This window comes from Cygnus atratus, chromosome 13 (assembly GCF_013377495.2).
Source record: "Cygnus atratus isolate AKBS03 ecotype Queensland, Australia chromosome 13, CAtr_DNAZoo_HiC_assembly, whole genome shotgun sequence".
Lineage (NCBI taxonomy): Eukaryota > Metazoa > Chordata > Aves > Anseriformes > Anatidae > Cygnus > Cygnus atratus.
The window spans coordinates 21,143,088-21,166,483 of record NC_066374.1 but is presented as its reverse complement, the minus strand read 5'-3'; the positions used below and the strand labels follow the sequence as shown (position 1 = coordinate 21,166,483).

Genomic DNA, 23,396 nt, shown 5'->3' with positions numbered 1-23,396 from the left:
GTGTCTATTTTTAGTTTTACCCAGAGATGGCTAAGAGATATGTGGAAGTAAGCTGAATTTTTCTTTAATATCAGCTTTTTATCTTCAGAGTCTGCTCTGAAATCACTAGAAATCCCTTAAAGGGTGAATTCCTTCCAAAACAAGGCCAAGACAGAATTGGTGTCTGGGATGTTATAGCACATACTATGTAGCACGTAAGCTGTACTTCAGTCTCACTGGCACTGAGTACATCAAAGGTGGGCAAGCTTCCTCCATTTTATTATGGTGACTCTATTCAAACTGTCACAGTGGAGTGGGAATGGGACACCTTCCTTGGCCATGTTAGGATCCCTATGGTTCCAGTCAAGTGAGTAGTGCCATTTCCCAATTGAATGGGGAGGAAGGTGTCTGAGAGAATGGTGAAGTGCTGGGGAGCCATCTGCAGGGTTAATTCTCAGTGGGGGCTGCAGCCTGGCAGGGCCAGGGCTGGTGCCTGGGGTGTGCCTGCTCCCTGCTGGTGTTCTGCTCCTGATGAATTTAGGGGTATGAAAAGGCCCTTTAAGACTGCTGGAAGGAGGCTGGTTTAATTAAATGTAATCCCTTTAGAAATTGCAAGCACTTTCATATGACCTGAATCCAGCCTCACCCTGACACAAAGGACCCAGGACTGTTTTCAGAAGAGTGCTGGTACTTGGAAAAGAGCCAGATGTCTGTGAGTATCGCTGGTGCTGCAGGTGGGGGTCATTACCTCTGATGCTCTTTAGAGGCCAAGCAAAGTGCTATGTGGATTGGCGTGTGACTCCTGTCCTTCCAGCAGGGCACTGCGCCCACAAGCATGTAAGGTGGCAGGGCCCATGTTAGGTGGCTGCAGCAGGGAGTGGAATATGTGGCCCTGAGAAGCATTTGTCACCTCAAAAAAACACTCGTTTTTTTTAGATAGTGACACGATTCTAATTATACCTATTAGACTGCTGTTAGTCTTGCTGAAAGCCAAAACTGGGAAAGTTTTTAGATTTCTAGGGTACCTTGTGAGATCTTGAGTTCCTCTTGCATCTTCAGATGGATATGATGTACTTCTTTAGCCAGAGCTTGTGCCACTAGTGCATGGTGTTAGTTCCAGTATTGTTACTTGCATCAGCTCTTGGTTGAACAGTTGCTCTATAAGGGTTGGCTAGCCAGGAGTTTCTTGTTAACTTCTTTTCTGTGACAGTGAAATGAGTAATAAAAAATTATTTTTCCCTAGTTGTAGTTATGCCGCTTTATCCAGAAATAGACCACTTGGTGGCTTGAACCTGGAAAACAGTATCTGAAGCTTGAGGTCTCCAGACCAGTACTGTGTAACAGCCTCCTTGCATTCAGGAAATCCAGGGAGGAAAGAAGCTTTAACTCAGGGTCAGAGTTCTGTAGAGGTTGATACTCTGTTGTGCTGACTCTACCTATTATTCTGACGTGAATTTCCTAGTGCTCTGTTCCTGTCTCAGTCTGACAAACAGAATTGTCTGTTCTACCTCTTACACTGCTTCGTACACTGTGGTGTCAGTACAAGTAATACATCTGTTATTTAGTGTGATGGTATCAGTCCTTCCTGTTTGTTCTTTCATATACAACTACAAACTCTCATCTTAGGAAGAAGTTATAGCAGGTTATTAGTAGGGATCATTTAGAGACCTGGAAGAGAACTGATAATCATTGCTGCTAGTTTATTGGGAATCTGAGTGGGGCAAAAAGTGAAACTTGAGGATATATGGGTGGGCAATGTTAACATTTCTGAAAAGACATGTTGCAAATAGGTGCATGGTACTGCTATTAAGTCTGTTTCCCGTAGTCTGCTAGACACCATGTGAGGAGGGTGCTGTTATGAAAGCTTTTCTCTACCAAAAGGAGCTTGCTTTGGCTGCTCTTGGGGCTAAAACAGTGTCTTTTCCATGCAAGAGCTTCTGTTTGTGCAGGGGGTCTTCCTTGAGCCACTGTCCTTGGCTACAGGAAGTGCTTTAATATGCTTTGGTAGTGGCAATCTGTAGCTGTGCTTAGACTGGTAAAAACAATGGTAATTCCTCAAATAGAGAAGAGGAAGAGTTGCTAGGTTTCTAGCTCTTTCCTGTAGCCATTATGAAATGAATCAGTTAAATATGGGCTTTTTTCTTGAGTATTTTTTATGTTGGTCAATGTAAAGTTGCCTGTTGAAATGCAATAGTTAAACTTGTAATGTGCAAGATGGGCTTCTCTAGAAGCTTTTCATACAATATTGTTAGCTGTTTGTATACAAAATACTTTATTAAATTATAATGGAAAGACAAAAGCCTATTCAGAGGCCACCTACCATGGTAAAACTTCTGCTAGTTTAAGATCTAAGCAAAACTTGAGGGTTTCAGACACTTGGATGCATCAGTGCGTGCATTATATATGCTAAGATGATAAAAATTCAGTTAGTTTAAATAGAGCTTCAGTATAATTTACTGCATTAGGATAGCATTCTTGGTAAATTGGTTGATGATGAAATTCAGTAAGTCCTCTAAAAATACATCCTGAAACTTGAAAGTTTAAGAAAAGAGTTTAGTAACTGTCAGTTCTGGAAAAAGGAATGGGAATGAGTGCTGCCACTCTGCTTGTAATCTGATCAGTTGTGGGTAGTATCTTTTTGTCACTGTTTTCTCCTGTTGCTAGCATCGAAGAAGTATGTGTCTTGCCTGTCTGGGGTGACAGAGCTGTGTATGCTCAGCAGTCCAAGTTGGTTATCTTATTGAGGAGCATTTTATTCTGTTTGCAGCCAGAACAGTAAGCACACCGATGGTTGTGCTTGCCCCTCAGATGAAGGTGTTGATGAGGAATCAAACTCTTACAGTCTTGTTCAGTCTCCATGTCTAACTGACTGTGTTCTAGAGTATTCTAGTATTCTTAGTGGTCTTGATACATTCACCCCTGGGAAAAGCAATTAAGTTTTTCATGCATGTCTTTATGGGGCAAAGTTTGAGCACCTGTAGACAAAAGGGTCCTTGCAGTGTCTTGATTCAGGCCTAGTGGTTAACCATTTCTGCACTGTTACTTGGAAGACACTGTTTTTTTCTGGGAACAGAGCTGTAATATATACACTACAGTTATTTCTCAAGAGGAGACACATCTATGTTTATTGCTTCGTAGATGCTAGGATATTTATTCTAATAAAACCTCATTAAATGGTTTAGAGATAAAAGTATAAAAGCTTAATGTTAGTGAATCTTGAGGCTCTTCTTGCTTAGAGTAAGCACTGATAAATTAGTGGTTTAAAAGCACTTTGGCAGGGTAACTCAAGGAACAGGACAAATAGATGAGTCTAAATTATGATGGGACTGGATTATGCTGGCTTTCTTCTGATATAGCACTGTTACACAAGGAGTACGCAACATCTGTGTTGGGCAGTACTCAGCTGTGCGTGCCTCAGTAACATGGTTTAACTAAAACTAGTATTTCAGATGATTGAGGAGAATGAAGGCAAGCATGTAGTGCCTGGCATTTACTTGTCAGGTAGAGGTTATAGCAATCTATAGATCTCTGGTAGCTTCTGTCTGAGCTGCAGACAGAACCCATTAAGGGAACAGTGAAACTGCCCGAGAGTAGGGTGATCCCTGGGTATCTTTCAGAACAAAGCTTCTTTGGTGCTTGTTTTTTCAGGCTCTTTTACATACTGGAAGAACCAATTCGTATTTCTGTACTAGTACTTAGGCTCTTGAAATGAAAAAAACACCCCAGTAAAGCTGCATCTGCTCTGAATAAATGGCTTCTTACCTGCTAACTGGGAATGCAGACCAGTGCCTCCCACTACCTGTAATGGTGGAAATCTCACTTTGTTTTTCCAGTTCACAACTGGCTTAAAAATTCCATTTGGTAGCATACGTGTTTTTTTTTTTTTTTTTAATTTTTTTCTTCCCCCACATCAATGAGGCTTAACAAAGCTCAAATTTAAAGCAGCATTTCAGCCCTGTATTAAATGTTAGTGGTACATCCCAGGACGTGCTTCAAAGTGCCACCACCCTGGTCTTTAACAGCAGTCCGCTATTTAATTTGTTAAAACTTTGTTCAGATCAGGGAAGCTAACATTACCGGGGTGTGGTTCTTTAAAAAAAGCAAGGCTGTTTCCTGTGGTATCTTAGTTCATGCTGTCTTCTAAAATAGCATAGCCTGAAATTGGAAGTGTGTACCCCATTCAAGACTTTACTACTCCTAAACCTTAGATTGCTACTCATCTTGAGCACGGAAGGCTTCTACTAAGCAAAAAAGTACATTTCATCTTACTGAATGTACTAACTGAAGGATAACTGGTCAGGGAGCTTAACTACATTTAAGTGAATGACAGTGGAGGAATTGTGCTGGTTGTACAGTGTACTGGTTGTAGTATAGGTCCGTATTTTACTGTGCTAACAAAGATGTGAATCTTACAAATAATTCTGCAAGAATTATGCAATTCTGTGATGATACTTACTGAAGCAGCTCTACTTTAAAATTTGTGATGAAGAGCTTTAAAGTTATTCAGGCACTAGTTGCAAAGAGCTGCCACAAATGTTCGTTTTCTGGTGCTTCCACTGTGCTCAGATACTTTAGTATTCAATCACTTATGCAGATATTATCAGCCAAGATAGCTACTGTGTTTTTTTTTTGTTTTTTTTTTTTTTAATCCCATAAACAGTGGAGCAAAAAGACTATTTCTTTTCATGGTAGCTGGTACATTAGTGGTGTAGGTGAACAGGAGCGACTTTAAAGCAACATTCTTGCTTAATGACTAGTTTAACTAACCCCTCTTAGCTGTGGTTTATGGACATCTTTACTCTTGCTGCTGGTATGTGGCCTAGGCAAGACAGTCGTAGAAGCCAGCACTCCTTCTGGTACAAAAGACTGCTTCCAATTATAAGTAGAAAAGATGGTTTGGGGGTTTGCAGCCCTGCTAGCAAGCAGTTGGATTTGTGGTTCACCGAAGCACTGTGAAAATAACGAATTGTCAATTATCTAGAATCTAGGGAGAATGATTTTTGTTAGAGCGAGTCCAGAGGAAGGCTACAAAGATGATTGGGGGCTGGAGTGTCTCTCCTATGAAGAAAGGCTGAGAAAGCTGGGTATGTTCAGCCTGGAGAAGGTTCCAGGGAGACCTTATTGTGGCCTTTCAGTACTTAAAGAAGTCTTATAAAAAGGGTGGAGAGGGACTCTTTACTGAAATAGATAATGATAGGACATGGGGGAATGGTCTTAATCGAAGAGGGTAGATTTAGATTAGACATTAGGAGGAAATTCTTCACTGTAAAGGTAGTGAGGCACTGAACAGGCTGCCAAGAGAAGCTGTGAATGCCCCATCCCTGGAGGTGTTCAAGGTCAGGCTGGATGGGGCCTTGGTCAACCTGATCTAGTGGGTGACATCCCTGCCTATGGCGGGGGGATGGAGTTAGATGATCTTTAAGGTCCCTTCCAACCCAAGCCGTTCTATGATTTTGGGAAGGTATAGCAAGAGAACCTAAGACGTCTGCATACTGCTGAAAACTGGTAATTTTAAATAACCTGAACTCACAAGCTACCAACCTTTTTCTCTTTCCTTACTACTTCTAAGGGATGGTTGTTCTGCAGTTTGACTTCTTTTGTGTCAAAAGGTTCAAAAATTTCAAAATCAATTTATTCCTAATGTGCTTGTTGATGATCTTTGCTACAGCAATGTCTAAATAGCTTTCCTTGTGCACTGCAGCTCTTAATGACTTCAGCTTTGCTGTGCTACCTTTAACTTCTTATAGCATATACTGAGATTTTGAACTGAACTTAAAACAAGAAAACTCCATGGTTCATCACCAAGGGTTATCAAGTACCAAGTAGTGGCATGACTAGTCTCAAGTAGGTTCAAGAAGGCTTTTTGGGAAACGTCGAAATGCGTTTGGATGTGGTAGTCTCTTTAAGCACTTGATTTAAACTTAACTAGTGCAGTGCTTCTTGCATGTGAACAGATCTGTTCATAGCTCTATTGCAGTCTGCTGTTGCAGTCTTCGTAAGGGAAATATGAAATCTATCCATAGACTTGGTAGAAAAACAGGGATCAGAACTGGCTGCAATTACAGCAGTCTTGGGTGGTTCCTTGGATATTTCTGTGCTTACTCCAGCATTTTTAGTCTCTAATTTCACACTTAGTTTATAGTGTAAATTGCAATTAGGGTTATTCTTGCTAAAATTGTTCACAGCATACTTCTCCCATCACTGGAAGGCTGGTAGACTAGGTTAAGAGGATTGATTGCACTGAAGAGCAAATAAAGGAGGATTTGGTGATGTACAGTGAATGGCTGTTGGCAAGGAAGAGAACTATGTATGCTGGAATTTGGTGCACTGGAAATCTCTTGTCTGTGCAACTTCAAGTTTCAAACTTTTGCTTTGATGGAAAAGCATTAAAACACTTCTGGTTCTAAAATATTTGGAACTTGTGTACATAAACTGTGAAATATCATTTTTCAGTTGATAGATATGCAAATAGAAACAAATTCTTGGGAAGCTTGGTATATTTGGAGGCTTTGGTTTACCTGGTTAAAAGTGAAGTAATTTGTGTTCAGGCAGTATCTGTCTCTAAGGATCTACATAACATTTTCTGGTAATAATCAGGAATTGCAGAATGGAATCAGCTATATTTTCCACCAATATTTAAGGTGAGAAGCCTCTGTTTAACTTGTTCCATGAGAACCATTTTTGAAAGATACAGGCATATTCCTGCTTCTGTGAAATGAAACTGCAAGCTCCCTTATGCAATTTCCTTGCCACTTTCATTTCTCATGTGGAAAATGAGACTCTTCTGTCAATATAGAGCCTATCATATACCATTTCTTCTGGAAGATGATTCATGATTTCACTTCTTTTTTTGTGTAGGCATCTACAGCTATGAAATTTGACTGCATAATAAGTGAAAACATAACCATTTCTTCATTGTTTAGAGATCTTTCACCTCCCTGAAAGAACTGGGTGGTAGTAGGCAACTACATAGAGACGACTACTTCTACTTCTTTGTGAAGTGCCTGCACATATTAATGTGTGTGTTAGTTCAGTATGCATCCTTTTTGCCTTAGCATGTGAGGTCATCCTTGCATCCTGTCTGCTTTGTACCACTAGCCCTGAGAGTATACCAGGGATTGTGCTTTATATTCTCTTAAAATCTCCAGGGAGACTAGAACAATATTGTTCTGTACTCACTCATCTTCTGCAGCAGTCTGAGTTGTTAATGCATCTAGGGACTTCTTGACATTCATCCTTCATATGGAAGAAGTTGGATGTCTGGTTGCGTATAACTGTTTGGAACGTCTCTGCTTTAGTGAAAGGTATCAGGGTGTTGTTCTACACTCAGAAATACAACTAAATAAGCTGTAAATAGTTGTCTCATATGTATCAGTATGTAGATGGGAATATAAATTGGAACAGATAGGATAAACTCTTACACTAGGAAACAGGAAGGTTACATTTTGTGAGCGAACTGAAGTGGTGGGGTTTGGGAACGCTGTACTGGCAGTGCAGATGACTTTATAACCACTGGCAGTGGAATTCACAGAGGCCTGGGAGCAGGTCCCTGGATGGAGGCAAATGATGTTGTTATTATGTGTAGTGTCAGTTGAAGCATCTATTGTAATGATGTCTCTTCTGTTTTCCAGATCAGTGTGCGTGTTACCACCATGGATGCTGAGCTGGAGTTTGCCATCCAGCCCAACACTACAGGGAAGCAACTCTTTGATCAGGTAAGTGATGGACCTGCAGAAGATCTAAAGTTGATACTGGTGTTGTGATTCTGTTAAGGCAACAGCAAGCAATTTCTTAAGGGCTTCAAAGATTAAATGACAGTGTGTGGATCCATTCTGAGAGAAATCAGCAAAATAAGAAATGGCACACTTTTAAAAACTACACTATTTTTTAGCTTCAGAAATGTGTTAGGAGCTATTCTTGCCTTTAACAAACTGAATAGCTCATAATATGGGTGGGATAGATGTCTGCAGTCATAACTCACAAAATCGGTCTTTTGGGGGAGCTAGTAAGCTATTGTTGGTTGGCTTACTTGCAACTGTTGTGTAATTGATTTCAAAGAATAGGTGTTCTGTAGAACAGGAGAGCTTTAGCTGGCGTTTCAAACATTGCTGCAACTCTTAAGTGCAAGTGTTATTCTATACTCTCATCAGGGCCTGAGGGAGATTTTAAGATAAGTTATGTACTGTATTGTATTAGGCCATCTTTATCTAGGTGTTTTAGCCTTCTTCTTCATTCAGTGACTAGGCATATTTCCTCCTACTTTGGCCCAAACTGAAGCAGGGAGTCAAGTGCACTCCAAATTAGGAGCAGCTGAAGACAGATTTTTATCAATTGCAGCTGTTGAAACTTCGACAGGCTCCACTATGTGTTTCTGCTGTAATCCCAAAGGCCATATCTAGGCAACTGCCCCATCAGTCAAAGCATCTGCTACTAGGAAATGATGTAGTCTTGTCTTGTAGACAGTGGAGGCTTTGTCAGAACTCTGAGGAAGAAATCAAGTGTTTCCAAACTGGAGAGTAATCTGAGCTGTAAGTTTATAGCTTAAAGAAAAGTATGATGAATCTTAGATTAATGACGGGATGAAGGAACTGTCAGACCAGATATGTCAGATATGGGTGTGCTTCAGAGCTCTACAGTGAGCCTATCTTAATGAAGAGAGGTACTTAAGGCCTGACCCACCCATAGAGGTCAGCTGTCTCATATGGGGCCAGCAAACCAAATTTAATTTTTTTAGATGTTTAACCACAAATTACTGCTTTCTCTCATACTCGTCTGGATGATTTAACACTAGATATTGTATTGCTCTCTGTAGCCCAGCCCTGAAATGGTGTGTGTGTGTGTGTGTGTGTGTGGAACAGAGAGATTGTAGGGGTTAGTGAAGAGCACCCTTTCATGATGGGAAAGGCAAAAAATGCTTTCAGGAAAGTTCTGTGCTGCAATGTGGTTTCTCAGCTGTCTTCATGTTACTACGTAGTAGGTCCTATGTATTTTAGCCCTTTGTGGTCTCAAGTCTGACAGTTCTTGCTCAATGGAAGTGAGTGCTGGATTCCATCCAGAATGTGTGTGCGCAACATGGAGCTCCACCACAGTTAGTTTATGGAACCATATTCTGATAAAGCTGACATGACGTACTCCAAAGTTCATCAAAGGGTGAACTGTTTTCCTTTAGAGAGTATGTTCCTCAGCTGAATGCTTTCTATGATTATTTTTCATTATCTAATGTCTGATGTTTTCTAGATAAAGCATCATGTGCTAAGAAGTGTTACTACTGAAATCAGTAATACTTTTTAATCTGTACATAAACTTTTCAGTCAGCTCTAGACCATCTGCAGGTTTTGCCTCACTTGACATAGAGTACAAACTGAAATTGTGGTGTCAAACTTGAACTTCAGCAACTTGTCTGTTTTTGAGAAGCATCTGATCATGTTTGCCATATGGGAATTCATGTCTTAGTAATTGATTTCACTCCTTCATGTCATGTTCTGGAACAGCTGTACATTCTTCTTGGTGCAATGTGTTTCACACAGCACCTGTCTAAACAGAAGTCTTGTTTTGTTTTTTTCCATCATAAACCCTCAGTGAAGGGAGAAAATAAATGCTGTTGCAAAACTAAGTTTTGAAGCTGCTGATGTAGATGAGACTGTTTACTTCAGCTAACTTGGGTTGTAGATAGAGTTGGAAGAAGGAATACTATGGGAGGAAAAAACTTTCAGAAGCTAGCTGTTAAACATTTGCTATATTTAAAGGATCTGGTGGACACTATCCCTTTATACTATCCATATATCAGAGGCTCGGTGGATGGGTGCTATAGTCATAAGAATTATTTTTTTATTTAATTTTTTTACAGTTTAGCATTTTAGCATATATGCTTTGTAGAGGTAGTGCTTCTGGTTTCTGATAGGACTGATTCTGAAATGAATGTTGTAGAGCCTTACCATTGGCAGATGTCCAGGCATTGACTTAGTGGTTAGTCAAGCTCAGATTCTTGATCTGTGCATAAAGAGCTAACTGTATATCAAAACAAGAGAGCGTATAGTGACCTGACAGTGCATAGCTAGACTTACTCCCTTTAATACAGGGAGAGAGCTTTGAACATATTGGACTATTGTGCTATGGAATTTACTGATCAGTATGTGAGGAATCTCTTGCTGAGTGTAAAGTGATGAAATGGTCATCAATCACAAGGAGCCTCTAGCATTCTTTTATCTAGCAAAAGTCATCTGGAGGCAGACGCATGAGTGGGGAGTGCTGCTCTCAGTGATGCAAATACTTCTGTCCACTATACTAGAACACTTGATATGTTGCAACCAAATCATCTCATCTGATGACTGATTCTCAAAAACTAATGCCTGTTCACCTCACTCTTAAGAGAACTTAGACAAAGTGAGATTTTTGTAGTCTAGCCACTTTTGGCTTGCCCTCTTAAAATTTTTTGCTGTCAACAGGCATGTATTCAATATTTCAAATGGCTGAGCTGTTTGTGTAGATTAGTTCTTGTAAAGGACTAGTCCAGAGCTGTTCTCCATGCTGACACTACTAATAGGGACTAAGGAATGACTGTCTGACTAATAATCTTCTCACTCTATCTCAGTTTCCATCCTGAGGTGTTCATGGGTCCTGTACTGGGATGTGTAAGAACAAAGTTATAGCTGAACTCAATTTAGTGTGTGTTAAGTTCAAATAAATTTAAATACTATGCAGTTCAATTTTGGACTGTTTGTTCATTATTTCTTAACACATCTTTTATTTTTCTGTGGACAATTCTATCCCTTCCTTTTTAGGAAATACCTAAAAGACATCATTTGAACTATATTTTCTAGCTCCCTTAAAATATCATGCACTCCTTATGGTGTTAAACTAGTGGTTTTTGCATGAATCTGGTTCTGAAAAAATGTCTGCCTTCATGAGGGCTTTTTTGAGGGTAGGAATTTTCTCTACAAAGCAAGTTTATGCTTTTGCTGTTGCAGCACATTGACCTTCTGGTGTGAAACCTGATTTTTACTCTTTCACAGAAGAATTTTTAGAGATCCTGAATGTTTTTGCCCCAGAGTGCCCTTTCAATTTGAATGCACGGTCAGTTCTGAATTAGGCAAAAAGGAAGCTACTAAGTTTTACCAAGGTTTCTGGCCACACAACTATGTTAGTGCATGCTGCTGGCTTTGTTCAGTAATGTTTAGACAGTATTTGTTTCCACTCGTTGAGTCTAAAGGTAGAATAAATATATTCATTATCCAAGATGTAGTTCTGTCCTACTCCGAATGGGATTCAAAGGATTTTTGGAAAAGCTTATATCTATGTAGCTTCATGAGCAAGAACAATTTGAGTTTAGAGATAAAGTTCCGTAGTATTAGTAGGTGAACAGGCTTGAGGTCCTGTCTTCCTCTATCATGCTGGATTAAGTTCCACAATGAAGTTTTGTAGCGTTGGCATCTTCTGCCCCAAGGTACCTGACTAGAAATATCCTTATGAGCTGACATATGGTGTAATAACATAATGATTTATACTAGAGGTTTTCCTACATCATCCCATCCCATAGGATTGTAATTGTATTGCATTATCTTAAATAGCTTACACGGACAAAACCTATGTTAATTGAGACAGGAAGATTATGCAAACCTGCCTTTAGCAGCTCTGCTTACGTGCCTCTTAGCATCAGATGCTGGATTCTAGTGCTTGCCAACTCACCAGGAAAAACAGCTCTGCCAAGGTTGAGTATAGGCTATGGCTATTGGGAGGGCTGCTTACATCTGCTGCTGCTTACATGCAGTGAATGACTCTGGTTACTTCATGGGCAGCTTGGAATATCGCTTTCCTGGGATGTAGGGTGCAGGTACTGCAGCAGTGATAGCTGCTTGTTTTCCTTCTTTGACCCTTTTCTTTATCAGATTGAAGAGCAGTTAGACTGGAGGCTAGTGTGTAAAGCAAAGCAATGCTTTGCTTTATATGTCTCCTATACATAGAGTGTCAGATTTTTTTGGGTGGTCCTTTGGGGACCCAGGAATTGGACTTGATGATCATTGTGGGTCCCTTCCAGCTTGGATATTCTATGAAAGAATAACATTTTTTGTGTGTGTGTGGTAAAACTGTGTAGCTACTTATTGTTTTGCAGTTGTGTCCCTCCAGTTTCAATTTCCTCTCAAACTGTTTTTGGGGAAGGGATAAACTGATTCTAGCAGATGTCTTCTGTCACTGGGACAGGGGGGCTAGCCTGTGCCTTGGGCAGGGAGAGGTAACAGTAATTCACTGGCCCAAGTGCTTCACAGCTGGCTGTCTGGAAAGTTTTCTCAGAAATGCCCTGGTTTAATGGACACTGATTTTACAAGCTCCTCAGCCTGCACACAGACTGTAGTCACAGAACCTTCATCTGTTTTGCGCACTTCTGTGGTATGAAGACATACTCCCTTCTTCTGTGTACCCAATCGCTTCTACAAGGCAGCTTCTCAAATGCTTTTTTTCTGATCACTTCTGACCTTGGATCCTGTTAGTTTCTTGTTCCTTCCCACTTTAGAGCCTCTTCTTCTAGTCTTTTGTAGAAGCGTCTTAGCTGTCTGCAATACTAGATCTATTGGGTGGTAAGTACAATAGATGGGTGAGGATCTACCTATTTGATAGGCCTTACATCAGGGTTTATTTTTTAACAATGAGTTGTGGTTACTAAACTATTTAGTCAGTGCCTCATTCTCCAACCTACAATGAACTCCACTTCCCTGACTTCAGATTTGCTTCTCGATTACATGCTTTGTGCTCTCTGAGCCCGTAGTTGACCATGTAAACTTCAGTCCTTCCAGTACTATCTTCTGGATATTTTGAAGTCCAAGAGATGGTGGCTTCAGCGTTAAGATGGTTTTGTTATCTGATGATGTAAGTTCTTGAGGCATGGTAATCTTGCATGGCCAGTTTGGATGTAGGAAGGCTAGGAAAAGAACCAGCATGGTGACAGTAGCACGAACTGAATGATTTGGGATTCTTGGGATTAATCCCTGGGATTATTTTTGGGATTAATCTCTGCAGGCTTCATCTGTGCCCATAGCCAGACTGAAGACACATGGTGAAGAAACTTGAGTCTGCTTGAGAGACATGACTTGAATCTCAGTGTGATCTACCTATGGACTAGATATATGTTCAATTTCATAAACCATTCCAAATTGGCAATTGAACTAAAAAAGAGCTTCCGCCCCTCCCAAATTCCATTCTCTTGTGCACTCGTGCTTCATTGTGGACACGGGTGTGAACACCTAAGTCACTAGCTGAGGCAACGCTGTGTTCAATTTTGAACAGTAATTGAGAGAACACTTCCCCTACCGTAATCGCTGCATGAAATGAAATGAAATAATTTCTGGGCCTGCTGGCAATCTTTTGGTAATCCTAATCCATGGTTTAATCAAGGAAAGGCACTTGTGGAGTGGCATAGAGGTTTTGAATGTCAGTAACTGCAGGATAATCACGTGACCTTTATCCACTAGGTGCCTTGGTTACTAGCCTGAACAGAATAACTATGGCATATTAAACTGCAGGTGTGGCACCAGGTCAGAGCTACTCCAGCAATATTGTTTGCTAGCGCCTTACTCTTAGAAATACTTGACATGCCTGTCAAGACCTGCTTCATCTTCAGGCAGGACAACAAGTAAGATTCAAGACAGATTTATGTACTGTGGAATAGTCCAGGATGCTTTGGCCTCCGGAGCAGGAACTTGTTCTGAGTGGAACATCTTTCTGCTTGAATGCTTTGTTATCTTTGTGTAGATATTGCTTTCATGCAAGATCCACCCTTGTTTGCAAGTATGGTAGTATGTTTCCTGGGGCTGAGAAAAAGGGCAATCTTCATTAACCATCTTAAAGCTAAAATCTACATTTAGGAGACCTGCCTATTATGGCCCTCTTGCTGCTGTGGGACAGCTCTTAATGGCAAGATCTGTAGCTGGGAGGAAGATTAGTGTTTGGTGAGGGGAAGTTCAGGAGCCATGCAGACCTGGAAAAAGTAGAGTAAGGAGAAATGAGAGAGAAGGCTGTTGGGAAGACCTTGAGTCTCTACTCTGAACATATGTAAAGAATGGTACTGTGCGCTTAGATTGTCTCTAGAAATACAACACCTACCCTAAGGTAGAGAGACAAATTTGCTCACAAAAGTGGCCTTTTAAGCTAAAGGTGCTTGATGAAGAGCCTTGTTGTGGCTGGTCAAGGTTTTGTGCAACAGCTGGATTTTAAGTCTGCCTGTAATCTGTTGCCAACTGTAGATTAAACTTTGTACTGCGTGCTAAACAAGACGCTGGGACTGACTTAATGTTCTCTGTGGCACAAAGAAAAGATGTCACTGTCCAGCCGAGAGAGTAAACTTTGGTATTTAAGTATAGCGGTCTGTGTTAAACAGTACTCTCTGTATTCTCCTGTTCTGTGTGCCAGCTCTTTTCCAGCCCTAGCTACGGCCAATAGCTGTTTGTTTTTTGGAACATCTCACGGTTCATCAGGGCTCTAAATGCTGTACACCCCCAAACAAAATTGAGCTGCTAACTGCTAGCCAGACTCCTTGCAGATGTAGAAAGCTGCTTCTTCTTCATGCATGTGGTGTGTTTTGTTTTGTTTTCCCAAAGGGAACTAAATATACTGTTAAAGCAGAGGTGGGGAGGACTGTCTTTTTTTCCTTCTCCCCACTCGACAGAGGCTATCATAATGTGTCTTTACTTTCAGGATGAAGGCTAAATGGGCCCGATTTATGCTCAGGCTAAGAAGCCACAACATGCCTTGCTTTTTACAAGCTCGCATAATTCCTAGAGCAGGAATTGCACTGCATTTTGCTTTGATTTCAATAGCAATCTGGGGGTGTGATGATGTGTGCTGTGCTCTTCTCGCCCCGTCCGGGCCATTGTTATCACCGCTATTGCTCTGCTGTGGAATAAAAGCCCCTTTGTGCGGGGCCGCAGTGTGATGCCATTCAGTTCCTTGCTGGCAGTTCAGCTTGTTGAATTCCCAGGCTTAAGCTGCTGACAAATGAAAATGAGGCAAGCAGACACATGCAGCAGTGGAGGGCGAGCCTCCATCCCATTCAAATGTTAATGTTACCGAGAACAGAGCTTTCCTTAGGCTCTAGGACAGCCCTTCTTCCTCTCCTACCATGTGCTTTCAATACATACAGCAAACTCTAATGCTATTCTGAAAGCCTCCTTAGCTGTGGGCATCCTGCTATGTGATATGTGTAAGTGAAGGCCCACAGATCCCTGTGTTTACTCTGGGCTTAATGCCAGTTCTCCATATTCAAGCAAGGACAGGCTGAATAATTTCATGGACTTCAATGGAATGATGTATATACACTACATGGCCTTGTGTAGGTTTTGTATGTGCTACTAATAGCATGCCTCTGCTGAAAACTCCCCCCCCCCCCCTTTTTTTTTTGTGCCCTACTGCTGCTTTTGTAAAGCCAGAAGAAATGTCTGATCCAAGCCCTTAGTAATCTAACTAGTAATGTGTTTGCAGGGAACCTATGTCCTTAATGTTGTATATCAACAAATCTGGAGACCACATTAGAAGGAAATATAGTGCGTCCTTAGGAATCAGAATCAGTGTGGAAGCAACTTAAAAGAAAGTAGGGGGTTAGGGAGAGATCATATAAAACATGGGACAAGGCAGTGCTAAATCTACCTCAGCTATTTGTCAAGTCCTTGCGCCCTGAAGGAAGGAAGCTGTGAGGGAGCACAAGGGGTGGGAGCTGTGTTAAAAGCAGTTCTCCAGGTACAGTGTAGACCTAAAGACAAGTGTCTTCTCCTTCCTCTGTTGTCTAGTATTGGAGGTTACAGGTAAGTGCCTCATTCACAGGTATAAGAACAACTCGGGGGGGGGGGGAGGTCAGGACGGATGTAGACGAACTTCAGTTTCTAGATTTAGAATTATAGAATATCCCAAGTCGGAAGGGACCCACAAGGATCATCGAGTCCAACTCCTGGCACCACACAGGTCTGCCCAAAAATTCAGACCATGTGACTAAGTGCACAGTCCAAACGCTTCTTAAACTCTGACAGGCTTGGTACAGCGACTGTGTCCCTGGGGAGCCTGTTCCATTGTGCTACAACCCTCTTGATGAAGAACCTCTTCCTGATATCCAGCCTGAACCTCCCCTGACTTGCTGAACCCCATAGCAGGCGGGTCCCAGACTTGCCAGAGTACAAAGCGGTGGCCTCATGCTAGTGAGCAGGCTCAGCAAAGAAACTTCCCCCCTCCTTTATACTAGCATAATACTGCAGTAGTCTTGCCCCCCCATGAGGCTTTTGTCTCCTGTTACAGTATGTCTGTAAAACACTTTTAACTCTTATTTATGCACCCCTTACGGTGGGCTAGAGGCATGACTAAGGAGAGAGCTCCTGTATCGGTGTAGTTAATTCCTGTAGAAGCTCTTAAAGTTATTACACCTGTCAGATTTGTATAGCTAAAATGCAATGCAACAGATTGGCTTATAAGTGGCTAAACAATACTCTGTCCCAGCTGCTGTTTTTACATAGCAACAAACCTTAAAGATAGGAGGGAGAGGGATGAATGTATTTTCCACGTGGGCCTCCTCTGTTGCCCTGTCATCTATGTTTGTGAAAAGTAGCAGGGGTGTCAGAATGCTATGGCCCTGGTCGTCTCTGTGCTTGTGTGTTCTTACCTCTGACAGGTTCTCCACCACCAGTGAGATCAGCCTGTCTGGCTGGGATTCCTGATAATTATCTTTCTTCCAGGTCGTCAAGACAATTGGTCTAAGAGAGGTCTGGTTTTTTGGACTCCAGTATCAGGACACAAAAGGATTCTCAACATGGCTGAAATTAAATAAAAAGGTATGTTTGCTTCAACCTCTCATTTATCTTTGGTTCCCTTTTGTTGAAGATTCAGTCTCTGTACTTTGATCAGGGATCTGTTCTTCTCTAAACACCTGAAATTACAGCAAGTTGGTACCACCTTCCTTCAGTCCATCTTCCCCACCCTGGAAGATCTGTTACCCACCCCAATAACTGTTAATATGATGCTCATGTGAATACTTGCCCATTCACTACTGGGTTGGAAAGGAGACATTTTTCAAATGCATGCTTGTCTTCTTTTTCTGTCCATAAACCTGATCATCTTCACTTGGTATGTGGGCTATAAAATAGAATAACTTTGTTGCTCCAGGTAACAGCACAGGATGTACGCAAAGAAAGCCCTCTGCTTTTCAAATTCCGAGCCAAGTTCTACCCAGAGGATGTGGCAGAAGAGCTGATCCAGGACATCACACAGCGCCTATTCTTCCTCCAAGTAAAGGAAGCAATTCTGAACGATGACATTTATTGTCCTCCAGAAACAGCTGTCCTGCTGGCTTCCTATGCTGTCCAGTCAAAATATGGAGACTTCAACAAAGAGGTGCATAAGTCTGGCTACCTTGCTAGTGACAAACTGCTTCCACAGAGGTGAGTGAACTTAGTCAGTCTTAGTTCTTCTTTGCCTTAAAAGGTTTGCAGTTTTTTGGGGTCTTGACTGCACTTTTCAGAATAAAATAGTCTGGTGCCTCTCTGAGGATGAGGATTGGTATTTATTTCTTTAAGAGCTTTAATCTTAAAGGTCCTGTTGCTACTGAAGAAACTGTGATTGGAAGTAGTGGGAGAAGCTCCAAAACAAACAAACAAAAATATTATGGTACAAGGTGAACATAGCTTGTCATTTGTCAGAAGTCTGGAACACTGACTAGTGTGTCTCTACCTAGCCTTATTATAGAACTCTATTTCTTGGAACATTTTTGTGGGGAAACTGTGATGCCCATGGAGTATTTAATAATGTGTTGTTCTGGAGTGATGCAACTGTGTGAGCATAAATGCAGTGGCTGGTCTAAATCATCCAATGTGTTCTTTGTAGAGTTCTGGAGCAGCATAAGCTTAACAAAGACCAGTGGGAGGAGAGGATCCAGGTGTGGCACGAGGAACATCGAGGAATGATTAGGTAACTGATGCATGTGGAACTGCTGTATTTAAGGTATTGTGATATATGCTAGTGTGTAAAGTATGAAGTCGTATAAAAATCTGTGGCTTACTCCAGGATGAGTTAGCGTTCTTCAGGTTATTCTGCTGGGAGTAACTAGGCCCAGCTGGTTGTCCTTAGTGTAGAAAACAACAACAACAAAACAAAACAAACAAACAAAAAAACAAACAAACAAAAAAAAACAAACCACAAAACTGAGCTTGCAGAGCTTGTTTGCTATTATCTTCAAGCATGGTTCTTGGAATCTTTGCCAGCATATCACTGCTCTAGCCATGTAGGAAGACAGCGCCTTCTTGATCTAATGTTTTATTGACTCAAAAGGAATATCTGCTTTCTTTTTGCATGCTGCAGAGAAGATGCTGTCTTGGAGTACCTGAAAATTGCACAGGATCTGGAAATGTATGGTGTGAACTACTTCAGCATTAAGAACAAAAAGGGCTCTGAACTCTGGCTAGGTGTAGATGCTCTTGGGCTCAATATTTATGAGCAGAATGACAGGTAATTAACTCTCCCCCCCCCCCCCCCCCCCAATCACTGCCTTCAACTCCTTTCTAGTAAAAGTAGTCTTTTAGTCTTTTCTGGGATTCTAGTCTTGTACTAAACTCTACTACTTCTGTATCATTCTTGGCTGTATTTTTGATGCTGCCAGAATGCTCCGTAAAACACGCTGCTTTGGACCAGAAAACATAATACATTGTCAAATGTTATCAAGCTGGTTTTACTTCCATCCTTAGTCTTCATGATGCAGATGAATTCTTCAGTTATGTTTTCCATAAATAAATGTATGTAAAACTACTCCCTGTGTTTGTAGTTCATTTAAATGATTCTAATTTTGTATGCTTATTCCAGTCAACCTAAGAATACTGAAATATGAGGGCAGGGTTGGCAGAATTTTAAGCTTTTTATTGTAGGTCAAGAATTTGGAATGACTTGGGACTTTCATCTCCTTTGCTTTCTATTTCTGCAGGCTAACACCGAAAATTGGATTCCCTTGGAGCGAGATCAGAAACATCTCATTCAATGACAAGAAGTTTGTTATCAAGCCTATTGACAAGAAAGCACCGGTAAGAAGCAGCATTCAAATTAAAGTTTTTAAACTTTCAGTTTCTTCTTAGCTGAATGATCAGTTGATTGTTAGTTTTTTGTTTTTTCTTGTTGTGTTTTTTTATTTTATTGTACATTATCTTTTTATCAATAATGTCAACATTGACTTAAGCAGTGCTCTACTACCTGATATGTTTGGGGCAGTATGCCCAGAATGGATCTAATAACAGTAAGGGGATAGATGGAGCTTGGTTCTGGCCACGAGGGGAGAAATTTGTTCATTGTAACCTTACTTTGTTTAAAGTCAGTGGGAAAGCCAGGCTTTCTGCTTAGGGTTTCTGGTTCTCCTAAGACCATACCAATTTTCTGATACAATTACTGGTCTGAGCTACCCATGTTAACCTTGAAAGCTTCTGTTGCATCTTGTTGGCTTTAGTAGAGTGGAATGTCTTTCACAGTTTTCCACCTTATTTGAAGCTGAAGATTCAGGTTGTTTTGTAGGGTACACTGGGAGCATTTTTTCTTACAAATTTTTAATGGACATAATTCAGCTTGGTTTCATTTATACGGCTTATTAATTTCCTGTGTGAGCTGATACCTTCTGTTTTTAACAGAACAAAATTATTTATCTGCAGGGCATAACGTTTAACACCCTTTCTGACAGACAAAGCATTACACTTGTTGTGGATGGCCAGACTATTATATTAAAGAGCTAAGTGGGAAGAAAGATGGGAGAAAGTATAGTCTCAATATGCGTGGTGAACTAACTCCTGATTTGTGTTTGCAATGAAACAATGGAGCAAGTCACTCTGCACTCTGTGTACTAGAAATGCTTTACAGTGAAACTGAGCACACTGTGACGAGGACTTGTGCACTTCTGCCCTGTGTTTATCAGGTTGAAATTCGCTCCTGAAAGAGCGAACTTAGATGCTGAGCAGAAAAGCTGGCTAGCAGTTCTAGAAAGCTTAGGGTCTTGGAGCGTATTGCATATTCAGGGGGTTATTATGCGAAAGGAACAAGTCTAATGCTGCCTTTTCCTTGTCCCAAGGACTTTGTATTCTACGCCCCTCGGTTACGGATTAACAAACGAATCTTGGCACTTTGCATGGGGAACCATGAGCTCTACATGCGCAGACGTAAACCAGATACCATTGAGGTGCAGCAGATGAAAGCACAGGCTCGGGAGGAGAAGCATCAGAAACAGATGGAGAGGTTGGTGTAGGATTCTGAGTAACCTGGACTTGGTTGGTCACAGCATGATAGCACCATGTGCTAGATAAATTGCTGGCAGCACACTAATCTGCTTGAGCCAAAAACAGGGCAAATTTCTTTCTGCTTCAGTAGATTTAATGGGAGGATGGAAATAGCATTCATCACAAGTGTGACCCACTGCCACTTTCTTGGAGTTAAAAATGTGTCTGACTATATGAAAGGACTAATCTGGATCTTGATATAAGGAGCTTTCCCTTAGTATCATTGCTATTGTGAACTTCCCACTGAGGTGAATGCTGGCACAGCTTTTTGTTTCTTTGCTTCAGTTTAAAGGGATACAGCTGGAGTAAAGCTCATCAGCTGAGTGATCTAGTGCACATCTCTTGTGTGCTTATAGCTTCACTAGGAAGCACTCCAGACTGGATATCTGTTAATTGTAAATTGCATCATGATTTTTCCCATCATCAGAGCCCTCCTGGAGAATGAGAAGAAGAAGAGGGAGTTGGCAGAAAAGGAGAAGGAGAAGATTGAACGTGAAAAGGAGGAGCTAATGGAGAGACTCAAGCAAATTGAGGAGCAAACCAAGAAAGCCCAGCAAGGTAAGATGAAATGCTCCAGTATTCCATTTAGATGCACAATCTGAGTGAGAAGGTTTCAAGGAGTAAAACTAGAAGCATCTCTGAGCCATTCAGACTCTGGTATTGTGCCCAAATTGGTGTGGTAGGGCCCAAATTTAGCCTTCTGAAGCTGAATATAACTTCTCCAACTGCACCTACTAAAGTATGGCTTGCATTAAAGAGGTGGGTGGCAGCTAAGTTGCCTCTCTGGCAGCCAAACTATGTTGCAGTTGTTCAAATAATGACTGGAAGCTTTATCTCAGCACACCTGTAGAGGAAGGAGTAAGAAAGTGTAGCAGGGGTCCCACCAGCCAGTGCTCTGGTTCTTACAGTCTAGTTGCATAGTAATGTTGCCCAATCAAAGTGCTGTATGCTTCTCTGTCTTTAAGGACATCATTTTGGGATAGGTACTTCCCTACAAATCAATGAGGTAAGTAATCTGCTGGTTTGGAACAGGTCTTTCAGCTTCCATTTACAATGTGAAGGAGAAGAAAGGGGACAGTTTCTTGCATCCTTCTTGTCTCTCTGAAGGAAAGGTCTCATTCAGGAGGTAGAGATAGGAACACTTTCCTCTTCTACTGCCATTCTTTACTTGATCTCTCTTGAATGTACTATGCTACTCTTTCAGAACTGGAAGAACAGACTCGCAGAGCCATGGAGCTGGAACAGGAAAGAAAACGAGCTCAAGAGGAAGCAGAAAAACTGGCTAAAGAACGTAGAGAAGCAGAAGAGGCAAAGGAGGCCCTACTGAAAGCATCCCATGATCAACAAAAGACCCAGGAACAGCTGGTAAGTGGGTGAGCTGAAAATTGAGTAGGGCAAATAGTGACAATGTAGGGGTCTAAACTCATAGAACAAACCAGGCTACGAACATAGTAAGGAAGAATAGTATGGTTCATTAATTTTTATCCTCAAGTAGATGAGCTTATATCTGAATACAGGTGTTTGTATCTTTTTGTACAGTAGGTTTGGATTGTTGTGCTTTTTGCTTTCAACAGTATGTGATGCTGAGAACAGCATGTAGAACTCACTAATTGCTCTCCCTGGCTTGGATTCAAAGAAGCGAGTTCTCCAGTTCTGTTTGGAGGAAAAAACAAACACAACAAAACCCAAAACTTTAACTTCCTTTTCCCTTTAATCCTGTAGTTATCAGTGGGACTGAAGTATACAGAAAGATGTTCTCCTTACCCAAACGATATTAGAGAGATACTGTTTTTTAATGCTTCATTTAGCAAGTATATGTGTTTTGTCCCCACTTAAAGTCTTTCCTTTGCAGGCTGCTGAGATGGCAGAACTCACAGCTAGGATCACACAGCTGGAGCTGGCCAGGCAGAAGAAAGAGAGTGAGGCCCAGGAGTGGCAACAGAAGGTAAAGCAGAATCTGAACAAACAGCAGTACTTTTTGTGGGGTTAATCTTTGTTTTGTTTTGTGACCTAAACTACTGCACTAGGTACCATACTAGACTGATTGTCTGCAAGCTTCAGGCTGTTGTGGATATCTAGCTTTGCTTTTTTAGGTAGATTGAGTGCCCCATATCTAGAAACAATTTGACTGATTAGACCTATAGCTAATTTTCCATGAGTTATAAGCATTTCTCAAATCTCTGATGTGCTAGCCAGCAGAAAATTTTGCAAGTGATTGTGTCTGTGTAGCTTTGGAACGTACCATTTCAGTGTGCAAGAACTACAAGGTTTGATATAATAAGCACTAAGTAGTGCTTCTGTGAACTTGTGTGAGAAGTCCCTCATGCTCAGGATTGCATTCACTAACTCACTGTGGTATGTCTTACTGCAGGCACAAATGGTGCAGGAGGACCTAGAAAAGACCAAAGAGGAATTGAAGACTGCTATGAGCACCCCTCATGTCACCGAACCCATGCAGTCTGAGAATGAGCATGATGATGAACAGGATGAGAATGCAGCAGAAGCAAGTGCTGAGCTACGATCAGAGGCCACCATCAAGGACCGCAGTGAGGAGCAGCGTACCACTGAAGCAGAGAAGAATGAACGGGTCCAGAAACACTTGAAGGTAAGAAGCTGGCAGGATAGAGTGTGTGTGCCTGGGTGTTGCTTCTGTTCTTGACATTAATACAGCTGGAAGGTTTTACTGATATTCCTCAAAAAGAAAGGAAAAAAAAAAAAAGGAGGGGGTGAGAGGTGGTTGAAGTAAGGTGATTGTTATCTTATCAGATAGCTGCTTACCTTACCGTTGGGGAGAGGGGCATAGCTTGTTTCCTGACACTTGACGTCCATTTCATTGGAAACAGCAAAGTGTTTTCAAACAGTGCCAAGAAGCAGCATCTGTTGGATGTATTGTGCTTGTGTAAGTTTTGCCAGCCATCTGACAGCTGTTCATAGCCCTGGCTGCAATGTGTCAGAGGACTTGGTCAAGTTCTTATCATGAAGCTGGCTGTAACTGTCTTTCTTGTCTGAATGGGCTTCACTGCAAAATCCTGAGAGCAGTCCGCTAGGGCTCAGCATGGGGGAAGCAATGCTGCACCTCCTTCATGTAAGGAATGGGAATGCCGGTGTTCCAGTGTTGATGCTTACAAAGTGTTTTTGTTAGTTTTC

General features: G+C 41.4%; 1 protein-coding gene across 1 annotated transcript in view; it reads left to right on the top strand.

The window, feature by feature from the left end:
* MSN (moesin) overlaps positions 1-23,396 on the top strand; it is a 46,080-nt gene that overhangs the window by 18,942 nt on the left and 3,742 nt on the right. Inside the window, exons 2-12 of the mRNA XM_035542010.1 lie at positions 7,611-7,694; positions 16,686-16,781; positions 17,113-17,387; positions 17,830-17,913; positions 18,304-18,450; positions 18,920-19,016; positions 20,045-20,208; positions 20,677-20,807; positions 21,454-21,614; positions 22,102-22,194; positions 22,621-22,854. Of these exons, the coding sequence (XP_035397903.1) occupies positions 7,611-7,694; positions 16,686-16,781; positions 17,113-17,387; positions 17,830-17,913; positions 18,304-18,450; positions 18,920-19,016; positions 20,045-20,208; positions 20,677-20,807; positions 21,454-21,614; positions 22,102-22,194; positions 22,621-22,854 (1,566 nt within the window). The remainder of the gene's footprint in view (positions 1-7,610; positions 7,695-16,685; positions 16,782-17,112; positions 17,388-17,829; positions 17,914-18,303; positions 18,451-18,919; positions 19,017-20,044; positions 20,209-20,676; positions 20,808-21,453; positions 21,615-22,101; positions 22,195-22,620; positions 22,855-23,396) is intronic.